The 17,645-nt window shown below is 37.3% G+C and overlaps 1 protein-coding gene across 1 annotated transcript in view; it reads left to right on the forward strand.

The window, feature by feature from the left end:
- Positions 1-17,645, forward strand: part of LOC101962956 (collagen alpha-4(VI) chain) — an 89,332-nt gene that overhangs the window by 37,247 nt on the left and 34,440 nt on the right. The window contains exons 15-22 of the mRNA XM_005326997.4: positions 466-510; positions 3,049-3,102; positions 3,950-4,012; positions 4,393-4,458; positions 10,613-10,666; positions 10,772-10,807; positions 13,976-14,038; positions 15,947-16,009. Of these exons, the coding sequence (XP_005327054.1) occupies positions 466-510; positions 3,049-3,102; positions 3,950-4,012; positions 4,393-4,458; positions 10,613-10,666; positions 10,772-10,807; positions 13,976-14,038; positions 15,947-16,009 (444 nt within the window). The remainder of the gene's footprint in view (positions 1-465; positions 511-3,048; positions 3,103-3,949; positions 4,013-4,392; positions 4,459-10,612; positions 10,667-10,771; positions 10,808-13,975; positions 14,039-15,946; positions 16,010-17,645) is intronic.

The raw sequence follows: 17,645 nt of genomic DNA on the forward strand, positions 1-17,645 counted from the left end.
TTCCAAGCCCTTTTCCTTTGCTTGATGGGGTGAGGCTTTTAAATTTTAGACAAGAGAGTGGGGCAGATCTTATTAATATCTGAACCACCATGCTAATAAGTGACTATTGACTGTTTGTAAGACAAGTATTTCAGTTTTGAGGCAATGACATATATTATTGTGTTCAAGCCTTGCTGACTATTTTTTTTAGTGGTTGATGGACCTTTATTTAATTTATTTATTTATATGCAGTACTGAGAATTGAACCCAGTGCCTCACGCATGTGAGGCAAGTGCTGTACCACTGAGCCACAACCTCATTCCATAATCACCTTTAAATATTGCATGCTCTATGTAACTGTTGTTTCAGAAGGTCTAGATTCTTCTATCAACTGGAAAATAAGTTAGTAAGGAAGTTAACATCAAAGAAATATCCATGTACCCCTGTTTCTCTTGTGTCTAACTCTGATCTTCCTTTGCTCCATAGGGTGATGCTGGTGAGGAAGGTGTTGATGGCTTGGATGGAGAACAGGTATGGAAGTATTTCATTTTGTTTTCCCCTTGACTAGTCTGGCATTTATACTCATATAGTGAGCATAGCTTTTTCTGATTGACTAGAGATTTTGATGTGTATACTCAACAGTGGTTAAGTTCACATGTTATTTATTCTTATCTCCAATATACAAGGATCCAAAAACCTAACTTTGTCCTCCTCTGATATCACATATTAATTATTTGGTATTTTATTTCTTAAATTATTTGGTATTTTATTTCTGAGTATGTCTTAGAAAATCCTTAGAAGATCATTACATCTTATTTTTGTTAGATCCTGTCCATTAGACATTGTTATTATTATTATTCTATATAGCCAGTACTTATCTAGCTTTATCCTCATATTTACTAGTATCATCAAAGCCTTTCTGTCAGTATGTTGATGCCTTCAAAAGAACATGAAAACACCATGATTCTTTTGCCTAAGGTAGAACTCCTAGAATTTTCTTTAATGAAGGGTGATTCATTGTAAACTCCCTTGGTTTTTATTTTTCCTGGAAATATTTTTATTTTACTCTTATTCTTGAAAGATAGCTCATTGGATAAATAATTCACTGTTCATAGTTACCTTCTTTCAGCCCTTTGAAAATATAACTTTCTAGACTCCTGGCTTTTATTGTCTTGTATCTTCCATTATTGCTGTTAAGAAGTTATATTTCAAAGTAATTATTCCTTTGTAAGCAGTGTATAAAAATATGTATCAGGCTTCTTTAAAAATATCACTTTGTTTCTCCTTTTTGACAGTTTCAGTATGATGTGTCTAGGTGTGGATTTCCTTTTATTTATTCTGCTTGGGACTTGTTTGGCTGTTGAATCTGAGTATTTATGTCTTAGAAAATCCTTAGAAGATCATCATATGGAAATCTTTATCTTTCCTATTGTGTTAGCCAACTTTTCATCATTATAAAAATATCTGAGATAATTAATTTATAAAGATTAAAGGTTAATTTTGGCTTATGGCTCTAGAGATTCAGTCTATGATTGGGAAGACCCCTTAATTTTAGGCCCCTGCTGGGGGTGCTGGAAAGTAATGGTGGGGAGCATGTGGTGGAGCATGGTGGGGAAGCCAAAGGAAAAGAAGAAGAGGAAGGATCCAGGATCCCACAATTTCATTCAGTGACCTAACAGCCTCCCACTAGGCTCCACCTCTTAAAGGTCCATAGCTTTTCACAACACTGCCACTCTGGCACCAAACCTAAACATGTGGGTCTTTCAGGGGACATTCAACATCCAAAGTAGAGCACCTATTTTCTCTATTATCTTTTTTATAGAAGTCTATGTCAGATCAGTTGGGGCAGGCAATGGCCAAAGGAGGCAGATTTCAAAGGGCCGCTGAACAGGCTTTATTGAGATATCACTCCCGGGAGGAACTCGATCAGACCCACAGAGGGGACGGGGAAGGGTCTGAGGAGAAACCACGTGGAAGCTCGACTGGACTGGACTTCTATGGGGCTTACAGCAGGAAGGGAAGGGCTTGGGACAGGAAAAGGTATTTCTAGGGTCCCTTGCCCCCTTGAAGTTGGTCAGGGGAGTTGGCTGAACTCCAGGATTGGCCAGGGGGGTCCTGTTGACTGACAGGTGTTAGTCAGGAGATCTGGGTGATTGACAGGCGTTTCCGCCAGCATCTGATTGATGTTCTTTTCTGGAGTGGGCTGCTTTGTTCTAAGTTGCCACTAAGTCGCCACCAAGTTGCCGCCACTGACCTAACAGTCTAATTAGAAGTTTGAATATACTTATTTTATATTCTGTATATGATAATTCCAATATCTGTAGTCAATGTGGGTCTGATTCTATTATGTGTTGTTTCTGCTGGCTTCTCCGTCATGGTGTGTCCCTCCTGTGTGTTGTGACTTTTGATTAACACCCAGTTTTGATGGAACTTTATCTTTAAGAAGTCATTAAAACCTGAGTTGATGTTGTTTGCTTCAGCCACATTCCTAGTGGCACTAGTTCCGGGGACCAGTAACATAAATTGTCAGCCTGAGGTCTTTCTCCTCTCTGTCTCTTTCTCTCTTGAAAACACACACACACACACACACACACACACACACACACACGCACACACACACACACACACATCATAATAAGTTCTTAACCAAGAGCTTTTCTCTCTCTGGATCCTGCTTTGCCTTTATTCTGAACAAAGGATTTATCTTTTTTCTTTATTGTCTTATTAATGTATCTAAAATATCTTTTAATTTATCTGGAATTTGCGATTGTTTTTTGGGGGAACGTTGTTCAAAGGATCTAGTCTGTCACTCTGTTGTGATAAAGTGATTTCCTGTTCTTGGTTAAAAATGTGAGGCTACCCGAAAGAATTTTCTGGAATGACTAATAGAATACAGATTCTTTTTTTTTTTTTAATATTTTAGTTTTCAGTGGACAGAACATCTTTATTTTATTTTTATGTGGTGCTGAGGATCGAACCCAGCGCCCTGCGCATGCCAGGCGAGCGCGCTATCTCTTGAGCCACATCCCCAGCCCAAGATTCTTTATATATTTCTTTTTCTTTTCCTAGGGTGATCGTGGAGTCCCAGGATCATCTGGAGAAAAAGGAAACAGGGGAAATTGGGTAAAGTATGAGGGCATTCTGTTCTCATTTCTACTGGGTAAACTGACATCAACAATTTATTTTTAAGCTGTGGGAAAGAATCATTTAGTGGTTTAGTGACTAGATGGAGGGTTAAAGGACAATGAATGTTAGATGACTGTTTGGAATGTTTACTTAGGACCTGACTCTGCTGATAGTGAAAAGGGGAATCTAAATCCAGGGACTTCACTTTTTGTGCTTTAGAGACATAATTGTGTCACTGCCTAGCTCACAAGTTTTTCATGGCTCCCTGTCACTGATGATTTAGCCTTACATCCAAGGCTGTTCAACCCCTCTCTTCTCTAATCCCAATTAAGTCAGATTGTATTACTCCTGCCCCCCTGAATGTTCCTTTTGCATGCCCACTCTGAAAACATCATCCTCTTTCTCCTTTTATTTATTTTTTTCCCCATGAGGTCTTACTCTATTAATCCTGCCTGCATCCACGATGGAGAAAACTCCCCCTTCCCCCCTTTTTTATGTGTGTTTCTGCAGAGAGAATCAGGAATTAGTAAAAAAAAAAAATCAAGAAATTTGATATTAGGGAGTTATGAGTCCAGCTTCCCAGAGCCTCAAGTCCCTCATATGCAAGTGGGTTAATTCCTAAGAAGTGAGGTGAAGCACACTTAAGGCTGATCATATGGAAGGGTTCCAACAAAACACCTTTCCTACTGCTTGACCTTGCCTTTTCCACAGTGAATGCTTTCAAGTTCAAGTACCAAGTTGCTCTTTGAGCTTGATTTTTCTTTTTCCTCTTAGAGTTCCTTTCTTTTTAGGCAACAAAAGATTTTGAAAAGTGACACATTTTTTTTTTCCTTTGTGATTTAAGGGCTTGACAGGACTACCAGGACAACCTGGAGAGCGTGGAGAGCCTGGGTTAAGAGGAGATCCTGTGAGTAAAGATTGGGGGATTTCTTCTGCTTTAATTCCAGGGACTTGAGAAATGTTTGCTTGTGGCACAAGGTGAAGAGCCATTTATTATTCATTAATGAGGCATCTGTTCAGTCTGTCTTTACTGCACTGCAACAAACGAGAGAATTGAGAGTAAAACCCGTCTCACAGAACATTTGGGTTCATAAATAGGTTGGAATTTTAATTGTACCAGGTATCTGGGATCACTGGATGGGTCTGGAAAATAAAAAGAATCCACTTTGGTTGGTGTGTTTGTGTGTGTATGTGTTTTGTTGTCTTTTTAAGGAATTTTTCCTATAATAATTTTTTTTTTTAAATTTGGTTTTGTCCATTTGAATAAGCGACATTTTATTTTCTCAGGGGGATCCTGGAATTGATAGTCACATTCAAGGACCTAAGGGGGAAAAAGGAAGGCGTGGGCATCAGGTAAGATGACCTCTGTTTATTTTGGGGGACTGGTATACATGGGAACAGATTCTTCTGGTGTAGAAATCTGGGCATTCTACTGAGCAAGCCAGGGAAGAAACCTGTGGGATTCCATTGTCCATGGACACAGGAGTCCTGACTGGTTATCTCTGCTTACATCTTGTCCTTGCGTTCTTGTCTTAGAATTTGTACAGGGGGAAAAAAAAACCTATCTTCCACAACATTAGTAATACTTTACAAGTTATTTTACCTCTTTTGTTCTTGGTTTCCTCATTAGCAAATGAAAGCATCTGACTCAAGGATGCCTAGGATTCTTCCACTTTAAAAATTTTCCAATTATAAAATTTAAAAGATGCTTGCAATTATCATGTCACCGGCTTGCTTTTCTTTGTAGTCAGAGCTGATTGATGTGTATTGGGTACTAGCCATTTTTTAAAAGAGGAGATCTTTGTCTAGCTCTAAAGACTAGAAGCACTGTGATAGAAGACATCACAGAAGAAAAAAGACTTGTTAACTTGACAGATGCTAATTTCTTGGAAGCCAATTTTAGATTTTTATGTCCCAGACATTAAAATGCATGATTCTGAAGAATGACTAAAATAAATCCAAGTGCTTCAGTCCTCACATTTCACCAATCCTAATTTCCAGGAATGAGGTCTGCATAGCACAATATTTGCAACTAGAAAAGAGCCTAGGAACCTCTATTTTCTTCCAACCCCAGTTCTGCATCCTTTAACAAAACTGTAGGACATTGACTCTCCTTCCTAGATTGTGGCTAGATTGCATCCATGTTATATATGTCCAGATCCTAAATTAAATTCAGTTTGTAACAAGGCCATTATTATGTAGCTATGTGAGAAATCATCGGGAGTTGGCTATAAGAATATTTCATCCTGTCATTATTTACAGTTGTTTTGAACAGACCCTATTGAGAATGTTCTCTTTGGTGTTGTGACCAGAGAGTTCTGTGAAGGGACACTCAATTATCGACAGGATTGGGCTAAGGAGACAGTAGGGAAGCAACCCATCTGGTGCCCATCTGTAAGAGGGGAAGAATGGAGATTGATTTCAATGAGTTAGAGGTGGTCATGGGAAGAAAGATTGTGATCTGAGCATAAGATGAGCTTGTTCTATGGTTGGCTCAAGATTTACTGCTGGGAAGAAACCCAGGCCTATAGACAAACTGTCCAGTGCTCTGCCCGCCACAGTACTATCGATATACATGCTCACAGCTTTCAGATGCCTCCCTTCCTGATTTTAGCCAAGGGTTAACTTTGAACATCAGCCCTGAATTGTGTGTGTACATGGAAATTGTAATCCTCTGAGGCAATGCCATATTGAGTTTGTATCTCATGGCTTCTGCTCCCATGCTGTGCTCAATGAAGGGTGCTAACTAACTCCTTTGAATAGACTTGGGTAACAGAAGTAACTCCCACCCGTTACATAAGCCTGCAGCTGTGGATACTGACATTCTAGCCTAAGTACTATCAGAAGATGGACCTCTAGGGGGCAGTCTTTCCTTGGAATTATTTCTGAGATGAACCTAAGAACAGATTCAATGTTACAATTTGGATGGGTAAAGCAGTCATTCCAACAAGGAGAAACTTTTATATATTTAGTATCAGGGAATCAGTCTTGTCAGTCAGGAGTGTGAAATAAACACTTCTGGGGAGAATGAAAACCAGCTTAACCTTTGGAAAGGCAGTAGGCAAATAAATCAGTTAGCATTGCTGTTTAAAAAATATACATATACATATATATGTATAATACATATTATATATACATATATAATACATATATGTATTTATTTATTATATATATGTCTCTTAGAAAATTTGTCTAGTAGTGTTAAGTAGTAAATATGTTTGAAACCCAAGTTTAGGTGATTTCAGATTTGACACACCATCTCAATGATACCATTGAGACTCAGTGATTTGTCAGGGACACAGTCCTTTTCTTTCCATGCTCCCTCCTCAGTATGTCAGCATTTGGTCTGTAGGCCTGGCAGCTTTGAGCATTTTGTCTTTACTTTTATATAAAATTCCAGGAGGAAAGGGACTTTCCTTTCATCTGGGTGTTTTCAGCAATATTTTTTAATAAGCTCATTAGCCATAACTGCCCAATTTCAAGGGATTCAGAGAAAGCAAATCTCTGAATAAAGGAAATGTGATCACCATGATTGGCTTAGATCTATTCTCATTCACCCATTGGAGATTTTTTTTTTTTTTTGTCCTGGGGATTGAACTCAGGGCCTCATGCATGGTAGGTAAGTGTTTTACTACTGAACTGTATCTACAGCCTTGGAGTTGGGTATATTGTTGCTCCAAACACAACAGATTTTCATATTAAGGAGGGAGAAGGGAGAGGCTATTGTGTAGGCCCCACTGTGTCTGCCATAGCTTAACTTCTAGCCTTTCTAGGCCTAGCACTTTACCTAGAAGCTAATCATGGACCAACACAGATTTAGCAGCAAGGGTGATCACTGCAGTGATTTTTAAAATAGTAAAAAATTGAAAATATTCAAATGTCTAATAATATGCTTATATGTATCCTGGTGCTTCTGCACAATGGAATATTTCTAGGCAATGAAAAATAATATTGAAGACTATTTCTTGACATGGAAAACACCAATTTGCAACATTAAATAAAAACGGTAGATTCAATGTGAGTTCAAATTTGTAGAAAACTTCTATATCATTAGAAATTATGCATTTCTTTTTACCCTAACTTCTAATTTTGAAAAATTTCAAATCCATGAAAAATAAATTTTAATTGCAAGGATGAACCCCATTATTACTATATTTGTTTTATATCTCTTTATACAAATGCATGTATGTGTATGTCTATATGCTCAAGTGTATTCTTAGGAAAAGGACATCATTCTATATTAGTACAATATAATTATCACACTTGAGAAACAATATTTGTACAACATTATTTTCTAATACACAGTCCGTAACCAGATTTCTATACTTGTCCCATGTCTTAGTTTGGGTCACTGTAACAGAATGCAATAGACTGGGTACCCTAAATAACATGCATTTTTCACAGTTCTGGAGGTTGGGAATTCTAAGACCCAGGCACTGAAGATTTGGCATCTGGTGAAGGCCCATTTCCTGGTTCTTAAATAAGTATTTTGTCTATGGTCTCACATGGAGGAAAAACAGGGTGCTCCTTCAGGCCTCTTTTGTAAGGGCACTAATCCCATTCAGGAGGGCTCCACCCTTATGACTGACTGACATACCTTTCCTACTGTCTTCACTTTGGGGGGTCAAGATTTCAGAATGAGTTTTTTTGAGAAGAGACGTAAATATTCAATCCATAACACCCAATGATGTTCTTTATGCCTGTTTTATTTATTTATTTATTTATTGTTGTTCCAGCGTGTAGCTGAGGATTAAGCAGTTGTTTCAGGTGTCTTGCATATTTGGTATCTTTCAATCACATCAGTGGCCCAGTTATTTGTGACATTGACATTCCAGACTAGTTATTTGGCTAAATTTACCTCAATTAGGATTCATCTGATGGTTTCTCCATAACTACAGTCAGGCTAAGCATTTTTGGCAGAGACTTAGTGCTGCTGTACATTTATTAATGATGGGCAGGGATACTGTGTTGATTTGGGTCATATTGGTGACATTAAGTTCGAACACTGGATTATGTTCACCAGATTTCTCCACGGCAAGCGTGCTTTTCCTTTCTTCGAATGGGAATGATAACTCTTGAGACTATAAATTTCCTATTTCCCAACAATCTTTTACCCAAAGGCTCCAGCATCTGCCCAGATAATTCTTTTACTATGTTGGCTGCAAAATGCTATTTACTACTGAAGTGAGAAAATGATTAATCTTTTAAGAAAGAATCTTTATTACATCTAGATCTATTGTGAGAAGGCTTTATTTATAGCCTCCTCTCATCTATCTCCTACTTTGGAAATACAAAAAGCCCATAAAAGTAACATTTACTACAGAAATTTGGGAATATAAAGTAAAATGTAGAGGAAAAATGATCCATAGTTCCAGTAGCCAAGGAGACCATTATTTTATTGAACTTTTCTAACATACGATAGCAATCTCTCTTCTAGAGAAAGTCAGAAAAGTGTCCCATGGGCTTGTTACAAATGTTCTAGTGTAATATTTTTTTTTAAAGAGAGAGAGAGAGGGGGAGAGAGAGAGAGAGAGAATTTTTTAATATTTATTTTTTAGTTTTTGGCGGACACAACATCTTTGTATGTGGTACCGAGGATCGAACCCGGGCTGCACGCATGCCAGGCGAGCGCACTACTGCTTGAGCCACATCCCCAGCCCCTAGTGTAATATTTTTAAAAATGGGGACTTATCATTTTTTTTCTTTTTCCATATTTGGGACAAATTATTCTCCCACATAATTTTGCAAATTTTAGAAGAACAACATCATAGTACAAACTTTCTACTTTATATACTTTTTTTTTACTTTATACACTTTTTAAAAAAAAGTCAGATACACCTATTTCTGCTGATCTTAAAGATCTTCAAGAAAAAAAACTGAGTAAAAAATAAAAATGTATGACAGTGTTTATAGTATGATCCTGCTTGAGTTTACAAAACAGTATATTTATGTCTACTTGTAAGCACAGATTTTTTTTTTTGGGGGGGGATTTTATGAGAAGCATTCTCTTCTCAGGCTGCCTTGGGAGAAGGAAGATTTGCTTTTTAATTTTGTGCTTTTTCATTTGCATGCCTTATGCATTTTTTATCATGACATATTTAATTTTTTTCGACAAACACAGTATTTCAAGATAAACATTAGAATTCTAACAAGTACAACGACAAGAAGTCAGCTGTCTTAGAAATGCAACTCTGAATAGAAGAGCTATACAGATAAATCCTGCAACCCAAAGCCCATAATATGGCTGAGTAGACAAGTGAGCACTGTGGTTAATCATTCAGATGTTTTCCTCTTCACGATGCTACAATCTGAACTTTTGGAAACTCTTGTAATGTGCATATCAGCACGTCATCTTAAACTAAAATCAATACTTTTTAAAAATCTTAAAAAATATATCATGAAATATCTAAGACCCTGGAAAAGATGTAGTGAATACTATCATAAACACAAGCTTTTATCAACCCATCACTGAGTTAAGTAAAATTTGACCTATATAACTGGTCTACTCAGATATACCCTCTGATTCTTATCAGAGGCAGCCTCCATATTGAATTTCCCCCCTTTTTCCTTTGTGTTTATATTGTGTATATATATATTCTTTATAAACTTCAGGTGAAAAGTGTTTCTGTCATGACTTGATTAGCATTTCCCTCATATTGGGGAGTATTTAAATTATCTCAGAATTAATGTGCTATAAATGACAGTTGGAATGAACGAATTTTCACAAGAAATTTTTTATTTCTCTATTTCACATTCTTTCCCCACTTATGTATTCCACTTGACTTAGCATGTAGCCCCACTGAATAATTATCTGAAATATCCCTTCTTGGGATCCCATGGGGTTTCCATTTCTCCTGAAAGAGGGATCATTCCTTCTAGATACTACTCATTCCCCACTTCTACTCCACAGAGGTTTCCTCATCGTGGTTGTGAAACCTTGCTTTCTTTCATCGCCTATACACTGATCTCTCCATGTGCAGAGACATACCCTTCTACCTTCTGCTTCTATCTGCCACTCAAGACATGCCCGAGAAGACATGGGTAGAAAGGGATGGGCCAGTATTTTCCTATATTAAGCATGTTGAAGAATGTGTATGACTGCTGTCCCAGCATGGTGAACCATGAGGAGTCATTAAAGGAAGAGTCTGTGGGGAAAGACTACTAATCTGTGGGGAATTTGTCCACAACATTGATGTTCGAAACATGAGAACTTAATGTCATTGGCTTCTTGAGGAGTGACGGTCAATGGAACTTTCTGAGATCATGGAAATATTCTCTATCTATGTGATCCAATATGGTAGCCTGGCTACATGAAGTTACTGAGCACTTGGAATGTGGCCAGTGTTGAATGAGAAGCTAATTTTTTTTTTAAATTTTATTTTTGTTCACTTAATTTGAATAGCTGCCTACAGCTAGTGGCTTCTGTATTGGATGGTACAGATATAGAGAAGAAAACCAGAAGTGTGTGGCATTTAAACTGATCTTCCCTTTATCTTTTACTTTCTAGGGTCTGTCCAGTTTCAATGGACCTCAGGGGGAAACTGGAAGTGTTGGCCCTCGGGTAGGTGTAGTATATTTCTCCTGCCTTTGTGGAAGAGGAAGGTGTGTCTGGGTGAGAAATGGTGTATTTCTTTCTCTGAGGTCTCTGCTTTCCTTCTTTTCTTAGGGGTCACGAGGAAGACGAGGTCTGCCAGGGTTGAAGGTCAGTGCTCTCTGGAGAGAGTTGCTCTTTGTTCCTTGTACATTGCAGCTTTAATAGTTCTCTCTGAGATCTAGGGGAATGCCATTGGGCTGGGAGGTTGCATGGGAATTCCTGGGAGATGACCACGGAGATCTTTTTCATGAAGAAGGGAAGTTAATATGGTTCTCTGTCTCCTCCTCAAATTGCTCTACTTTATTTAGATTAAGAAGAAGCCAATACCTTAGAGAAGGACTTTCAGTTCTGATATGATGGTTTTTCCCCATGGATGCAAACAGCCGATCGACTGTGTCTCGATGATGGAGAAGGGTTGAGCTCTTGCCATTTCCAAAGGCCAGATGGTGTGGTTTGATGGTGGAATGGAGAATATCCCTGCAAGAAACCTACTTTACTAAGCATTTATCTAGTACCTGGTGTACATTAGAATATTATTTTATTATCTCATGTAAACCTTTCCAGGAGTTTTCATGGGTAAGAGAGGGAATACAGGATTAGCAAAGAAAAGTAACTTTATCGGAGTCACCACAGCTAATAATTGTTGGAGATAGGATTCAAATCTAATATCTGATCTCAAAGACCATGACGAAACTTCTGTACAAAAGAAGTTATTTTATGTAGATGTCTTTCTGACATAATCTGATGATGCTCTGCTTGTATTTTTCCAGTATTCTCATGATTTAAGATGGAAAATAAATGAGATTGACTTATATCACTTTTATTTTGATTTCTCACCATGAGAAATGAAAATTTAATTTTCTTACTCTATCCATCTCCTTCTCTGTACACCCTCACCATCCTTGCAGTACATTTATTTTCTCCATTCTTCATTGTCAATTTATTGTTCACATGATAATTAAGTGAACATGATTAATATCTTTATACTTTTGTATCTTGTAGTCTTTTTTTTTGGTGCAATGAATTGAACCCAGAGGCATTTAACAACTGAGTCATATCCCTATCCCCTCTGCCACCCCTTTTTATTTATTTTGAAACAAAGTTGTCTAAGTTGCTGAGGCTAGCCTCAAATTTGCAATCCTTCTGCCTCAGCCTCAAATTATAGCATGTACCACATGCCTGGCTTCATACATTATAATTTTTATGTGTTCCTATAGTGGTTTGCTTTTATTCCTATTTAAGTTTTTATTTTTAAATAAGAGATAGAAATATAACTATTTTCAGGCTTCAGGGTAAACTGGATTTATCCAGCATGTCAGTGGCTTACTAGTTGGCCAATGTTGAAGCTCTGGTCTTATAGTCCCATTTATGTTCCTTGGATGTAATTTGTTAAAGACCAGCCAATCCTACAGATTGGTATTGAATTCCAAATAATAGTACTCCATAATATATAGGAAAATATGGCTCATTACTGTCTATAAAATTAGATCTGGTTTTCACCAGATGCATAATAAAATAGAATTTTAAATGAAATTTTATTTATGGAAAAGATTATGTTTATGGCAAATAAATTGATGCATAGATTTCTTTTGACAATAAAACAAAACTTTACATTTGTTGTTATGATACAATTAAGAATATCATTAATTTTTAAAAACATCTACAAACCCACTACCCTTCAGCAATTATTTTTATGTTTGTGTGTTCCCTTTACTTGTATAAATAATAAAGTGTTATCATAATGTCTATACTATTTTATATTCTGATTTTCCATGTTTCTGAATTTTCCTAATTTCACTTTTTTAAATTAATTTTTTATTTGTTTTAATTAGTTATACATGACAGCAAAATGCACTTATGCACTTTGATATATCATACATAGATGGGATATAACTTCTTATTGTTCTTAGTGTATCTATTATAGAATCATATTGGTGATGCAGTCCCATATATACATAAAGTAATGAGTGCCAATGTCTGTTTCATTCTACTATCTTTCCTATCCCCACATCCCTTACCTAATCTAACACTATTCTTCTCTAGTGTCCCTAACCCCTGCTTTACTGTGAATTAACATCCAGATATTAGAAAAACATTCCTAATAATTACATTTTATTCTACTGAAGTAGCACAGTTTATTGCTAAACTATTCCTATTTTGGGCATTTAGGTAATTTCTATTTTGTTAGCTATCATGGTCAGTAACATAATAAAAACTATAAGTTTTTTTGTTTTGATTTTGGTTTTGATTTGCTGCAATTATTTACTTAATATAAATATATGAGTGGAATTATTATAATGAATCTGAACTGTACCATACTGAGCCATGTTATTTTCACAAACATGACACTATGAAAGTTACTAATGTGACATGCAAATTAGATTGCAGCCTGGTTCAAACTTTCTAGCTATCTTCCTTTTAAAACTTGCTTTATACTTATAAATCTAGAAATCTGCTCTTGAAAAGCTGAACAGTATAACAATAATGATGACTAGAAGTGCCAGATAGTTTTTAAAAACTTAAGAAGTGCAAGTAATTTGATCCACATATTGATGAATTCTGGGTTTGAGGTTTTTGGGCTCCTTTGTTCATCTGTCAGTGAGCCAGTCTTTCTGTGAGTAGCATGAAAAAGAAGGCAGAATAATTCACAAAATTGGAATTATTCCCAATCTTGGAGAAATATCTTTTCTGTAGAAATGAAAAAATAATAATTTGGGGAATAACTTAGGGGAGTTATCAAATGAATCATTTTAGCAATTCACCCTTGGCCTTGGGAGCTAGCTAAATGCTCCAAGGGCTCATAGAGTTTTCAAGCCAATATTCTATTATTTTACCATGTGTTTTGTGTGCCTTTGTCCCAGAGTGTCATGCTTGATCAACATTCTACTTCTTTGCATGGAATAAGTGTCCTTGACACCAGTGAACATTTAGTCCAGATACCTTAAAGAGAGGGCTGGGCTTTTAGGAACTAATTTTTATACAAACAGGAATTTGGGTAATTTAAAGAAAGTATTTTTGCTTCTATTACTAGCTGAAATTTTGAAAAGAGACGTGCAAAGACCAGGAAAGGCAGTGAGAGTGTGGTCTTGCATTTTTTCAGCATGAATGGAAACCCTTTATGTGTCATCTCCATCTCTGTCCTCGAGGAGGATTGATCACCACCCGTCTAACATTTTTTTGAGTCTTTCCCTTGGGGGCTCTCAAGTGACATCTTTCAGGAAGGCTGCCTTCAACAGGAGCACTGATGATGCCTTTTTTATTTTTATTTTTTGACAGGGTGTGCGTGGAGAATCTGGTGAACAGGGCTACCAAGGAGAGCTTGGAAATCCAGGTTCACAGGTTAAATTGGAGAACTTTAAAAAAAAATTATGATTATTATCACATAGTTATTGTACAGAATGTTGAGTTTTGTTGTGACAACTGTATATCTCCATATAGCCATATTTAACTTGGTTTTAATGCCAAAGGACTTGGTATGAAATGTTTAATTTCATTGTTTGATAGGAAATTAAATCAGAATGGCCTTGAACACCATCCTTAGAAGGCCTCCCAAAGGAAATCATATAGCCCCTCTTATGAGAAGGGTAAACCATGATAGCTAATATTTATGGACCTCTATGTTCTGGATACTGCAATAAGCTCTTGAATGTAACTCACTTGATCCTTCACTGGGGGTTAGGCAGGTTTCTTATTATCCCTGTTTTATAGGGAAGAAGTGGAAAAGGGGGTGGGGAAGTTAGGTCAACTGGCCAAGCTGCACAGCTAATAAGTTATAAAGTTGGGATTCAAACTCAGACAATCTGGTTATAAAATTGATGTTCTTAATGACTGCCTTTGATGCTGTGCATTCCAATTACTCAAATAATATTTAATTTTTAACTTATTTAATTTTCACTGTTAACTCAAGTAATAGTAATATTCATTTAAACTGTACTCAATTTGGCAGGAAAAATCAACAGAGTGAATTGAGTGTCTGTCATGCACACAGTACTCTGCCAATAGACAGAAAATGGGGCATTTAGACCATTAAGGAAAAAAGTCTTGCCCTCAAAGACTTCAATCTACTGGGAGACTGTAAACTATCCAGTGATAAGTGGAAATTTGAACTTCCAACTAGTTCTTTTGAATCCTCTAATCATAAACTAAATCTATCAACTGTAGATCCTTCTGGAACACTTTGTATATCTTTCTTTTAAAAGCCAGATTGTTTCCAAGTATTCTCAATGGAAGAAGTTTAAAACAAACCAGTTTCATTTATCTTGACTCACTCTCCATAACTACAAATCCTTTCAGTGTCAGATGAAGTTTCTGCTAATTTAAAACTTGACAAAAGAACTAAGGAATGAAAAGGGTAATCAAAGTCCAATTAGAGATTGTGTTTACTTTATGATCAAAAAATAGTATCTGAAATACAGAGGGAATATATATACATTTTTTATTTCATTTTCTTTTTGATCACTGGATCAATTCATATTTGGACCCCCTGCCACGGTTGCTTCCTTGCTTTCTCCTCTATACCCACTTGATTGTGTTTCTGGGTGAAAGGGATGCATGTCATGCTGGGAGCTATGAGCAAGAAAATCGATAAAACCTCTCCTTAATTCTCACCTTCCCACTAGCGTATGGCTATGATGGTCTATTTAAATAGATGATGGTCAATACCTCACTTCGGAGAAAGGAAGCCATGATCAATGCTTCTGTTGAGAAAGTAGTTCTCACAAAACTGGAGAAAAAGTCAAGTGTCAAAAATCAGTAAAGTAAAATAGACGGGAGAAAAAAATGAGCAACTCCTCAGTGATGTAGGCAATGAGATTAAGCCACTTATGTGTGCCTTTGGTTCTTGATAAAATTTTTTAAAAATCTCTCATTTTTAGACCTTGTGTTTATCAAGAAAAGGTTATTTTTTTCAAAGGAATCAATATCCTATCTGCTCCCCTAATCCCTTTTTAGGATTTAAAGTTAGTTGGGTGAATTAAAATATGAAAGCAGTGTTTCAAACTGTAGCACTCAATGGATTCAGGAGAGATTGCTAAAAACGTAGATGCTGAGGACTCACATCCTGTATTGCACACTGAGTGGGCTGGGAGTGAATGTGCTGTGGGTGCTGCAGTTTACAGACACCACCCGCTTCAAGTTTGATGAATGAGATGGTGATGGGTGAGGGCACCCAGATTTGTGCTTCCATCGGTATCAGAATATAAATGTTTCTGTAAAATTGGTTCAATTTTAATATCACCTTTGGTTCAGGGGCCAAGAGGAAGACAAGGACCCCCGGGAACTTTTGGTCAAAAAGGGTTACCTGGTGCCCAGGTAGGTTTGAAAACTGAACAATTACAATACAACTGCTAATTAACAATGATTGATTTATACCCTTGAGGGTTCCTGGATGACCAGGAACTATATACTATGTGTTCTGGGGTCTGTGGGTATCAGAAATTTCTAGAAAAGCTAATTTGATGCGGTGAGTATTGATCATCAGCTGTGTACTCCCTTCTATAATGGATATATTGTGGGAATGTAGTAACCCATAAGGCATGGGTGTGAGCTTTAAAGGTATCTGACACAAGCTGGTATTTATCTATAGGGTAAGACAAAAATCATAGTACCATAAGAGAGGTATAAATAACTAATCTGCTCCTTGTAAATACATAAGGAAGCATCCACTTTGATAGATAAGAAAACTGAGTCCCAGGGAGATGAAATGACTTGCTATCCAGACCCTGGGTGGCTGAACTGCCTTCTGAGTCTGAACTGAGTCTTTCTAGTGCCTGTTCTGCTTCCCACCTTGTTTCCTAATGGTTCATGGAAAGGTCAGGCAGACTGAGACAGATAATCAAAGCGGCTCCCGGAGGAAGAGAGCATTTGAGATTGCCTAGAAACCTGAGCAGCAGGATTGGAGTCAGGAATGAGAGCCTCTAACTGGAGACTCAAAATAGCAGCTCTCGGATGGTGCAAGCCACGGTTCTGTCCTTGTTCTCTCCCTTGGTGTTTTAATAAGCATTTTTTTTGCTGCTGAGAACAAAATACCAGACAAGAACAGTTTTAGGAGAGGAAACATTTATTTGGTGCTCAGGGTTTCAGAGGTCTCCATTGACAGTTTCGTCAGTCTGGGCCTGAAGCGAGGCAGAACATTCTGGTGGAAGAATGTAGTGGAGGAAAGCAGCTCAGGACATGGCACCACCAAGCAGAGAGAGAGTTCCTCACCAGGGACAAAATAGAAACCCCAAAGGCACATCCCCAGGGACCCACCTCCTCCACTCACACCCTACCTGCCTGCAGGTTATCCCCCAGTTAATTCCTATCAGTGGACTAACACATTGACTAGATTAAAGCTCTCAGAACCTAATCATTTCACCTCTAAACTTTCTTGCATTCTCTCACACATGAGCTTTGGGAGACACCGAATATCCAAATCACAACACTCTTGTCAGGAAAAATCTAGCCTTGTAACTTTTTGTCTTATTTTAAATGTCATTTGAAAGTATTTTATTTTTGGATCAGGTTTAAGTCTAGGTTTTTTTCATCCTGATCTTTTAATTGAATCATGTTTCCCCTTTGGTTCAGATAGCTTTTTGTTGTTGGGACCAAAATACTTAACAAGATAGTGACCCACCTTCTCTAGCTATGCCTCACCTGTCTTCTGTTACCACCCAGTTGGTCCATTCAAACTAGAATGGGCTGATTTAGGTTACATCTTTCATAATCCAATCATTTCACCTCTAAATTTCACCTCTAAATCATTTCACTTCAACTCCTGCACTAACAGGAGTTTTGGTGGAGACACTTCATATTGAAACCATAATGCATCTCTAGTATACAGATACTTCCTCCAATTTTTTTTTTTGTGGTGCTGGAGATTGAACCCAGGGCCTTGTGCATGCAAGGCAAGCACTCTACCAACTGAGCTATATCCCCAGCCTTTCCAATTCTTAATTATGTGGTACAT

This window comes from Ictidomys tridecemlineatus, chromosome 3 (assembly GCF_052094955.1).
Source record: "Ictidomys tridecemlineatus isolate mIctTri1 chromosome 3, mIctTri1.hap1, whole genome shotgun sequence".
NCBI lineage: Eukaryota > Metazoa > Chordata > Mammalia > Rodentia > Sciuridae > Ictidomys > Ictidomys tridecemlineatus.